Source organism: Aethalodelphis obliquidens, unplaced genomic scaffold (assembly GCF_003676395.1).
Source record: "Aethalodelphis obliquidens isolate GAN/ISIS:26980383/991018 unplaced genomic scaffold, ASM367639v1 scaffold468, whole genome shotgun sequence".
Classification (NCBI taxonomy): domain Eukaryota; kingdom Metazoa; phylum Chordata; class Mammalia; order Artiodactyla; family Delphinidae; genus Aethalodelphis; species Aethalodelphis obliquidens.
In genome coordinates this window covers 1-11329 of record NW_020838382.1, presented here as the reverse complement: position 1 = coordinate 11329, position 11329 = coordinate 1, and the positions used below count along the sequence as shown (strand labels likewise).

Below are 11329 nucleotides of genomic sequence, written 5' to 3'. Positions count from 1 at the left end.
AAAAAGGATACTAAAAAGGGTATTGAACTTATAATCTCTTTCATATAGCCACTGACTAAAGCAGAAAAAAAAAAAAGTGTGTCTTTGTCTCTGAGTGTGTGTGTGTGTATTGCCTAAAAAATATATCTTAGTATATTTTGCTAACAAGCTAGGAGTGACAGCTGGAGAAAATGATTTTGAGTTCTGAAGACATTTGAAAAAGCAAAATATCCTGCTTAATTCAGGAGCTAAAATTTTTAAATGCAGACTGAGCTACTGGTAACACATCTTTCCACACTCTTGGAAACCTGCCAAGTAAAATGTCAAAAGAAAATGGAATTTCCCATGAAATGTCCCTTAATAATAAATTTTTGTCCATCACTGTCTTTTTGTAGCTGGGAAATTCCCTCTTGCTACTAAATTCCTCTCCTGAGACATCATATAAAGTGAAACTGAAAATGTAATACCCTAGTGATACAGCAAGCAGTTCCCAGAAAGAATATGAGCTTTAATTCAAACAGATTTGTGCAGGAATCATGTCTCTGTAGTTTAAAAACTCTATGACTTTGGGCAGTTTGCCTTACCTCTCTTCATTAAATTACCATGCAGGCTTCTTTCCCCTAATTTCTAAGTGTGCCCTGGACTTCTCTACCAGAACATTTATCACACTCTACTGTAATTGTATGGTTAGGTTCTATCTCCCTTAGAACACTAAAAGCATTTTAAGGACAGAGACCATGTGTCTTTTGTTATCCCTCTATTTCCAGCACCTAGCATTATGGCATATAATATTTGTTAAATTTATTTGTTGTCTTAGGGAAGGTGAACTGGAGATCTGAAGAATCAGGAAGCCTTACTTCTCATTTACATACCTTTTTATAATTCTTGTGGTTCTTTGTTATGGCAGTCCCTGGAAACTAATACACCCAGGTACAACTTTTTAAAACTTTTTATTTGGAGATAATAATAGACTCACAGGAAGTTGTAAAAATAATACAGAGAGGTCCCACATATCCTTCACCCATTTTCCCCCAATGGTTACCAGATGCTTTCAGACCAAAAAATAGAAAAAATTAGAATATGAGATGTTTTTAATTCTTGCATTTGTACTTTTTTAAGTGGTTTATTTTTCAACTTTTCTGTCTTGTTTCTAATTTTAAAGACTATGAGATATATCCCCTCTTTTTTTGGATTTCCTTCCCATTTAGGTCACCACAGAGCATTGAGTAGAGTTCCTTGAGCTATATACAGTAGGTTCTCATTAGTTATCTATTTTATACATAGTAGCAATAGTGTATATATGTCAATCCCAATCTCCCAATTCAACCCACCCCCCCCACTTCCTCCCTTGGTGTCCATACGTTTGTTCTCTACATCTGTGTCTCTATTTCTGCTTTGCAAATAAGATCATCTATACCATTTTTCTAGATTCTACGTATAAACGTTAATATATGATATTTGTTTTTCTCTTTCCGACTTACTTCACTCTTTATGACAGTCTCTGGCTCCATCCACGTCTCTACAAATGACCCAATTTCATTCCTTTTTATGGCTGAATAATATTCCATTGTATATATATACCACATCTTCTTTATCCATTCCTCTGTCCATGGACATTATATGTATACATAAAGCTGATTCACTTTGCTGTACAGTAGAAATTAACACATTGTAAAGCAACTATACTCCAATAAAAATTAATTTAAAAAATAAAATTAGAAAAATAAATAAATAAGAACTTACAGGAATAAAAGGCATTGAAGTTAAAAAAACAAGCAAAACAAAAAAACAGACTATGAGAGATTTCAAGCTACCATGTCCCTAAAATAGCACATGCAGATATAAATAAATGGAAAATATGACTTAATATGACTCTACAGAATTTTGAATAGATGAATTCAACATATAGGTGTGAAGCTTGTTTTTTAGCCTAATTTGCATAATTATTCTCATGTTCTTTGCTTCTCATTTAGTTGATGTGGTTTATCATTAATATTCTTTAGGTTTCCTGTCATTAGCCATTCATTATGGGCATTAATTAAACAATGTACATATCACTAAGAATACATATTTTTAAGCTGTATAATAGTGAAACTATAATGAAAACTAAAGGTTTGAGGTTGTGATAAAGAAATTGAAGCCAGATATTTAGAAGGTCTGCAATAAAAAGAATCTTAGCATTTAAATGAGTTTAGAAGCACTGAAATACAGGAATCAGCAGATCAACATTATACTATCTATCTCGAAAAGAAATGAAAGAAGGTGTGTGGAGAAACAGCACTCTCATTTGTCTGCAGAAAAAGAAAACTGGAACAACCTCAGTGAAGGTCAATTCAACAATACAAACCAAAATTACAAATGAACATAACTCTTTTGTCCAGCAGTTCAGCTTCTAGGGCATATATATGGATACACTTGCACATGTATGAAATGACATATGTAATGATTACTTATTGCAGCATAATTTGTAATAGTAAATATGTGGAAAACAGCTAAGTGTCCACCAATGAGGGGTAAATTATGGCATATCTATCATTAAAAAAAAAAATGAGAAAGCTTTTTATGCATTTGTATGGAAAGATATCTGAAATAGATTACTAATGAAAGACAAACAAGGTGAACAGGTATATACTGTAATACTAATTAAATAAAAGTAAGAGACATAATATACACCCACATATATTATTTATTTTGTATTTAAACCTATTAACCTTTTATTGGAGTATAACATATATATATATACAGAAAAGTACACATTGTGTAACCTCAAAGAATTTTCATAACTGAACATACCCATGTAACTGGCACCAAGAGTCTAGGTCCTAGATCAAGAAACAGAACATTTCTATCACCCCAGAGGCCTCATCATGTCCCTTCTAGTCACTATGACCACTCTACAACAGTAGACATTATCCTGATTTCTAAAAGCATAGGCTAGTTTTGCTTATTTTTGTACTTAATAGGAATTGACTCATAAAATGTATACTCTTCTGTGTCTAGCTTTTTCATCCAGTATTGTATTTGTGCAATTCATCAATATTGCACACTGCTCAATATCATTGCTGTTTAGTATTCCACTGTTTAAATGGGCCACGAATCACTTATCCATTCTAGTATTTATGGATATTTGGGTAATTTCCAGTTTGAAGCTATTATAAATAGCACTACTATGAACTTTCTAGTATATGCATATGCATGTCCATATACCTAGGCAAGGAATTGCTGAGGATCCGCATATCTGCAATTTTAATAGTACTGCCATACAGTTTGCAAAATTGATTGTACCAATTGACACTCCCACCAGCAATGTACAAGAGTTTCAATTGTTACAAAACCTCACCCACACTTGCTATATTCTGTCTTTTTAATTTTAGTTATTCTTGTATTTGTGTAGTGATATTGCACTGTGGTTTTAACTTGTAGTTCTCTAATGACTGATGATGTCGAGCACCTTTTCACATTCATTTGCTATTTGCTATTTAGATATACCCTTGTGTGAACTACCTAGGTCTTTTGCCTAATTTTCTATTGAATTATCTGTCTGTTACACTTTTAAACTTTGAACCAAGTGAATACTAATTTTTAAAAATTTTAAAGTAATGCAATTAAAAATATAAATAAATTTTATAGTGCTCTATGCTGCATGTTCTCTCCTTCGAGATTTATAATATACTAGTATTTCAGAAGCTCTAAAAAGTCTTAAAATTTTCACCACCACAGAACAGTTGGAGAAACACTGTTTCCATTCTTGTCTAATTTTTACTTTTCATGGAATTAATAATTGCTTCCTTTTTTTACTTGCTTATATTTTTTAAGTTCTCTCTCGAATTTTATCATGTATTTCATTAGATCTATCAAACATCTATCAATATAACTACCCAAATACTCAAAATTAGTAATCTAAATAAATTCAATTACACTAACCAGTCTTTCTTCTTGGAGTCTGCCATCTTCCTTCTCCGGTGAAAATGATTGCTCTCTAATTCTGCCACATATCTTTCACCCTGGCATTTCCCTTCACATTCTCCTGGTCCTTTTTTCTGGATCCCATGTCTTTCTCTTTCTTGTCTTGCTCTCATGTTTTGTTGGAGCACATCCTCTAGTAACTTGCCCTAAAAAAAAAAAAAAAGGTGGATGGATGGATGGAAAATAAATGTTTTCATCCTTGTATATGTGAAAATGTTTTTATTCTATTCTTACACTTGATGGATAGTTTGACTATAGGATTCTAGGTTGGAAGTTATTGTCTTACAAAACTTGAAATTTCACTGTAGTGTTTTAGCATAAAAGTGTTATTGTTGAGAAACCAAATGCCATTCTAATTCCCATCCATTTATTCCTGCGGCTTCCCTCTGAAAATTTTTAGAATCTTCTCTTTATTCTTAGTGTTCTGATCTTTTTAATGGTGTGCTTTAACATAGGTCCTTTTTCAGTCACTGTGGGTAGCTGGTGGGTCCTTTAAATATGAAGATCTTTGTCTTTTGGTCCTGGAAAAAATTCTTGAATTATTATTTTGATCATTTCCTCCCTTCTTAATTTTTGTTCTCTTTCTCTAGAATTCTGTTTGTAAACTGACTGGATGAATGAATGAATGGGAAAAGTTTTCTGAGCACTTTTTGTAGCAAAAAGCTTATTAGGGAATGAACCACAGATTATCAGACCATATCTTTAAAGCTAAGTATTTTATTTTAAATTATCAAATTTTAAAACACACTCTTTCATTACAGCTTCCATTTATTGTAAAATGTAACACTGCTACTCTCATTTCAGGCAATACAAAAATACAGGATGCACTGATTTTCTGTAGGCAGAAATCCCTGATTGAAGTCAGGCATTCCCTATTACTTTTGCTTTAGAATTCATTAAATGCCTAGCATGGACTTGGTATTGTGTATAATATTTGCACCACACTTTGCAAAATAGTCATTTCAGGTGTAGAAAAGTGTTTGTTTAAGGTAAAAAGATCTTTGCAGTCTTTTTTGGTTGGCATTAAACACAGCATTCTTCCCAGATCTATAAGAAAGAAATGTTTGCAGTCTTACCTGGAATCAAGGGAGGGACTCTCTCAAGGTTACTTTTCAATCTCTGTCTGTAATTATGGACGTCAGGAGAGAAAAAAAAAAAAAGAGAGAGAAGAATACGTCCCTAGTAGAGAAGCACTCAACAGGAACTAAACATCTGAACGTTTAGACAGGATTAAGCTCTGACAGGGCTTATCAACCACCCCCACACGACTGAAGTAGTTGGAAGTGAGGTTAGATTGGAGTCCAGGTACGCAAGTGAATCTACACCCCCTACCTGACTCACCGGGCTGAGAAGTGCGGAGCCCTAGTAAGTCACCACCGCACGTCCTCAAAGGGCTTTCCGCGCAGGCGCGGAGTCAGGAAATGGCAGCTGCCACACCCGCCCCGCTACCTCTGTCTGGTGTTTGGCGACTCCCGGAAGACGCGCCGATGGGACCAGAGGACATTCCTCCTGGGTGGAAGGGTCCGCTGACTGGGTGTGAAGCTGCGGAGAGGCAATTTCCCCAAAAGAAAACCTTTCCAACCTTGTGGGTTGGGGGGAGAGAAGACAAATTGAGCGCCCCTGGCTCACTTCCCTACTTCGAAGCCCCCGCCCGAGCCCCGCCGGTGTGGCACACGTCGTCTGGTCGCCACAAGGCGGAGATCTCGGGCCTGAGGCCGAGGCCGGAACCTTGCTGGGAGGATCGCGGGCCAGTGGCCCTCATCCCCGCCTCGGCATCCGCCGCTGACGTCGCCTGAGAAGTCTGGGGAGGGAGGAGCTCCGAAAGGCGGGCTCGGGTGGCTGGCAGCGCCTGGGAGGGCCAGGTTGGAGAGAGGAAGCTCCTCCCCTGTGCGCCCCGCCGCCGCAGAGTTGACCAGTCTCTAGAAGAGAAGAGTCCGCTCCGGCTCCGGATAAGCAGCGGCTTGGCGTGGGCTGCGCGGAGAATGGACGGCCTCGTGACCTCATGTCCAGCAGGCTGTAGGGCCTGCCGAGCCGGCTCGCGCAGGGGGTGGAGCCGCGGGAGCGGCGCCGCGGGAGCGGCGGGCTTCCGGAATCGATCGGCTGCTTGAGTGCCCGCGCCACCCGCTACCATGAACGAGGAGGCCATCTGCAGCGTCCTGCCCACCATCTCGTACCACAAGCTCGCCGACTTGCGCTACCTGAGCCGCGGCGCGTCCGGCACCGTGTCTTCTGCCCGCCACGCAGACTGGCGCGTTCGGGTGGCCGTGAAACACCTGCACATTCACACCCCGCTGCTCGACAGGTAGGGCGCCCTGGCGGCTCCACCGCGGAGCCCCGAAATCTGCGTTCCCCACCCCACTGGCTCTAACCCCCGGCAAGCGGGCTCTGAAGCCCAAGCGACGGTGACCACTTGGGATCGGCCGCACACCTCGTCACCTCTAGGCAGCCGTTCAACGCTTGGGCTAACATGGTGGGGAGAGCAGGCTTCTCTGGAGATGCAGCAATCACGCTTCTTTTCACTGCCCTCTCCTTTTTTTCTTACTCCTGGGTCTCCTTTCTCCAGACACCAAAAATCAGCAATCACAGCCCAACTGTAAACGTCCTCTTTATTGAAGTTGGGTTCTGTTTGCTTTGTTTTTCCCTTTTTTTTTTTTTTTTTTTTTTAAGTGGAATTTTTGGGCTGCACTGCCCAATAGGTAGCTCTTAGCCATAGGTGGCTATTAACTTTTTTTTAAAGTGGCTATTAGAAAATTTCAAATTGTATATGTGGTTCCCATTATATTTTTATTGAACAGCACTGCTGTAGAGTCTGGGACGTTTTGGTTTGGGCTTTTTGTTGTTTTTGGTTTACACATGTAGGCATGAAAGTTTAGATATCAAACTCAATTTAGTTTCTCCTCTTACCGTCACAGGGAAGGAAGCCTGTCTCTAGAGGAAACTTGTATTATTTTTGCTAACAATAAACTGAAATCAGAAAGCTGTTAAATGACCAAAACTTTTGAATGTCTCTCCCATCCTGGACCAAGTTTAGTGCAATGTCCAGATTTCAAGGGAAGGCTAGATTAGTTCCTGTTTCCAGAAAAACCTTTCAACCATATATATTAATCAGTGAGTCTAGTCACTAGTCTTGTGTATTTTCCTTCCAATAGGAATTTAACTAGGCCCTGCATTCAATTCTTAGTGAGTTAACATCCATGACTGCAACATTCTCCTCTCCTCCCCCTATATCTAAAGTGAAAATACATCATGCTAGATGCCTGATTAGCCAGAGGCTGTCAGTATCCAACAGCAGATAAATTCCTCAGCTTCAGCCCTGCTAATGGTATTGACTTTCATCTGCCTGTGGCTTTTACTTGCTCTCTTGCTATCAGGCTTGGATGGGCTAGATCTCACAGTAAGTTTGAGACACCTCTAGAAATTGTTCCCGCTTCTTGTGTACCATAATCCTGATTTAGTGATATACAGGGTATATTTACCCTGGGTCTTGAATTCTGTGGAGCAATTACTGGGAAATTATGTGTATGTAGTCAACTTTGAAGGGTGGTGGTTGATTAGAGAGGGTAGATGTATTTTAGAATCAACTATTAAAATATGTGGAAATCTAGCACTGATGGACTCCTTAGGTATTTTAAAGGAGATTGATCCTCCCATTTTGGATGCTGCTTCTCAAGATTTTAATTTATCTAAGTTTTGTGCCATTTGGGGCCAAGAAATGAAGGGAGTTCCCTCTCGTGCTCATTAACAATTTCATCATCTAAAATTCTTCACTAAATCGGGTAGGAAATTAATTCTGCCGTCAAAGACGCCATAAGGACCAGTGCAACACTCTGGCATTACTGCATCACATTTTTTCTTCCACTTGTTTCCTAGAATGTTAACATTAGCTGTATTTATGTAGTCTGAGCATAGGACTGGGCTCTGCAGTTGACTCACAGGGTGTCTTATGTCCTCACTTAATGAAGTGGGAATAACAGATACATGTACTTCTTGGGCCCTGGTGTGGATAATGTTTGCATTGTTCTTTGAGATCACAAAAGAAAACTAAGTTTATGTGCTGTAACATGTTCTTATTTTAGTGATTGGTGAATTATTCTCTGTAACCTGACTTCTGCCCATGAGAGGACCTTCCCCAGCAATCTCCCAACGCCTCATGAATAGGTGAGTCTGATAGGTTGTTCAAATACCTTGTGTAAACAGTGTAACTGTTTTGTAACTGAAATTTGTTATGGGTAATTTTGGTAATATGTCTGTAAAAGCTGTTTTACATTTTTATTTTTTTAATATAAAAACCTAGTTTTAAAGTGTTCTGGCTTTTTCTGTTTTCCCACTCATTCTTCCTGAAATCTGACTTCAAGAATTTTCCTTCTCTGATTAAGCAGTGAGTGGAAAAAACAAAGGCTTTAGAGTCCCACAATTGCAATTCAAATCTGACTCTAAATCTGCCACTTATTGTTGGCATGACCAGTAGAAATTATTAATTTATGTGAGCCTTCGTGCTCTCATATATAAAGTAGGGATAATGAAACCAACTGTAGTAAAGTGGCCAACACATCATAGGATCACAAGAGAAGGAAGAATGCATCATACTCTTAATGGGAGGAGGAATTAGTATATTAAGTATCAATAAGATATCCCCTAGCATGCCCTCTCTATAATTCTTTCTCAGAGTATCCAGGAACCTTCCCGGCAAAGGTGCTACTCAATAACTGTCTTGTTGACCTACATTTCATGAGGCAAATACAGACCTGTTTCAGCTTAGGAAATATAAATTTAATTAAAGCAGGTCTCACAAACTGGTATAATTGGTTGCCTCACAGTTGGGATATTAAGTGGCTGAAGAGCAGGGAGAGGAAGAGAAACTCTTTATGCATTCTTGTAATTCTTGAATTTTGAAACATGTAAGTATATTACCTCTTCAAAACATAGATGACTAAGATTTTTTTGCTTTATTTTGCTTATTGTTTGTTTTTAAAGGAGGCTTCATAGTCTGGTCTGGAATGTCTGTTGCTTTTCTTATTTCAGCAGCCATTCATCAAGAGCTTGGGTGGTTTAAACACCAACTAATCATCATTGTTTACCTAATAAGCTTCTCCTAGAGACAGTTCTCTTTCTATTACTGCTGCTACCAATACCAAATCATCCATGGAAAAAATTGGTGACAAATCCAGTTCCCTTCATATATATGTACACACACACGTACACACACATACATATACACACACATATACACATATATATATATGTATATACCTCCCTTAGTCAATCAGGTCAATCAGTCAGCCACCAGAGCCTGGGTATTCCATTCAGCTAGTGTTTTTCTTTCTATTTACACTGCAACCTTTATAGTTTCAGACTCTCATTGCTTTACATCTTAACTAGTATTATAATCTTCTAATACCTGGCTTTCAAACTCTACCTCCTTCTGCTGATCCTACACCTTGCTGCCAAATTAATCATCCTAAAAGTTTGTTCCACTCCTGTCACTCCTGTGCTCAATAACCTGTAGTCACAACTCAGTGACTACCAAATCAAGTGTAAATGCTCTCACCTGGCTTTAAGGCTCTGAGATGAGGCCCTACCCTACCCTATTCACCTTCACTCCCTTTACACACGCTGTTACACATCCTGATTCATATTAAACAATTTGTCATTTTCCAGATATAGCCTGTACTTTAACTTCCTTGAGTTCATTTGATACACATCTATTAGACAAATTCTGTGTGCCAGGTACTGTTCCAGATCCTGGGGAGACACAGATGAAAAAGAAAGGCAAAATCTCTCCCATCTTGGAGAGGGACCACATATCTTGGATGCCCTTTTTCCAGTGGTTGAAATTCTATCCATCCTTAAGGTACTGTTGACATCTCTCTCTAAAGGCTGTAGCAACTCCCTAGCCCAGATTTACTAGTTCTCTGAGCTCCCTATATTTATTTATTTATTTGCTTGCTTATTTACTTGTTTTTGATGGCGCTTATCATATTCTGCCTTATATTTTAAGTATTTGGTTTTCTTTTTTTATTTGCTTTTCTTATTTTTTAACTTTATTGAGGAATAATTGACAAATATAATCGTATATATTTAAAGTGCAAAACATGATTATTTGCTATACATATACATCATCATGGAATAATTACCAATATCAATATAATTAACACATCGAAAGACATACAAATGACCAATAGGTATATGAAAAGGTGCTCAACATCACTAATCATTGGAGAAGTGTAAATCAAGACCACAGTGAGTACTTATTTTTCTTAAAAAGATTTCTGGACAGTTTGAGGTCACAGACTATGTGTTTTGTTTTTTGGTTTTTTTAAACTTACTAGTCTCCATAATGCTGAGCACAGTTCTTTATTCATAATAAATGTTCAATATTTATTTGTTTTATGAATGAAAAATCAAATGAACCTGGGATCCAGAGTTAGCCCAGGGATCCATTCTAAGCATTTACCTGTTCTCAGTGTCCTTTTCCTGTGTTCCAGTATATAATTTCTAAGCATTATTGACCCTTATGCAACTATTATCATCTAGTCATTAAAATCTACAACACTTAAGTGTTTTAATATTCAGGATATTTAGAAAATTTTTACATGGTATGCAACCATAAAATTTAATATAATAGTCTAATCAAATGTGATCATTTTAATACAACATAAACTTAATGTAATTAGTTCAAGCACCTATCATTCTAATATAGACTTTATAAACTTAAACATGGTATTCTTTCCCTTTCCTGAGAAGAGTACAATAATAATCTGTATGTAGCACTTTTTTCTGTCAGTGGCTTATACAGGTATTTTGGTCTCTAAACAGACCTATGGAATATATAGGGTAGATATTATCCCAACATTAAACACGAAGAAACTAAGAGAAGCTGCATAATTTACATGAGGTCAAAAGCTAATGAATGAAAAAATCCAGGATTAACTAATATTTATGGGCTTGATAATTGTGTATTTTTTCTTACTTTGAAATAATTATACATTTTCTTTCTTTAGTGAAAGAAATGATGTCTTAAGAGAAGCTGAAATTTTACACAAAGCTAGATTTAGTTACATTCTTCCAATTTTGGGAATTTGCAATGAGCCTGAATTTTTGGGAATAGTTACTGAATACATGCCAAATGGGTCATTAAATGAACTCCTACACAGGGTAAGTATTATACATTTTCAGTCGTTATAATTCTGTTATTCAACCTATATAGTACTTTCGTTTTACAAATGATCAGATTATTTGGGGATATATAGATGAATCAAAATAAGAATAATGAAAAACTTCACCATTTATGGCTTCTTTTGTGTTGTTAAAAATACTGTGGGGCTTCCCCGGTGGCTCAGTGGTTGAGAGTCCGCCTGCGGATGCAGGGGACATGGGTTCGTGC

At 37.7% G+C, this 11329-nt stretch overlaps 1 protein-coding gene and 1 long non-coding RNA gene across 3 annotated transcripts; both read left to right on the top strand.

Annotated features, from left to right (window-relative positions):
• The first annotated feature begins 6042 nt into the window (after positions 1 to 6042).
• LOC113616767 (receptor-interacting serine/threonine-protein kinase 2-like) lies at positions 6043 to 11309 on the top strand. Of its 2 annotated transcripts, none has more exons than XM_027100140.1 (2): positions 6043 to 6247; positions 10947 to 11309. In XM_027100140.1, exons 1-2 carry the CDS (start codon positions 6075 to 6077, stop codon positions 11128 to 11130), a joined length of 357 nt encoding a protein of 118 aa, XP_026955941.1. In that variant the 5' UTR covers positions 6043 to 6074; the 3' UTR covers positions 11131 to 11309. The 2 variants fall into 2 exon arrangements, 1 of the variants encoding a protein (XP_026955941.1); XR_003431411.1 differs by lacking the exon at positions 6043 to 6247 and adding an exon at positions 9682 to 9796 and having other exon boundaries at positions 10947 to 11048.
• On the top strand, positions 8027 to 10690 carry LOC113616768 (uncharacterized). Its single transcript, XR_003431412.1, has 2 exons — positions 8027 to 8103; positions 9673 to 10690. It is a non-coding gene; the product is annotated as an uncharacterized LOC113616768 (long non-coding RNA).
• Positions 11310 to 11329: the final 20 nt, after the last annotated feature.

Excerpts from the sequence above, each read along its gene's own strand:
- LOC113616767 (XM_027100140.1), top strand. The coding sequence starts at position 6,075 with ATGAACGAGGAGGCCATCTGCAGCGTCCTGCCCACCATCTCGTACCAC. Across the intron at positions 6,248-10,946 it reads CACACCCCGCTGCTCGACAG|TGAAAGAAATGATGTCTTAA; the intron begins GTAGGGCGCCCT and ends TTCTTTCTTTAG.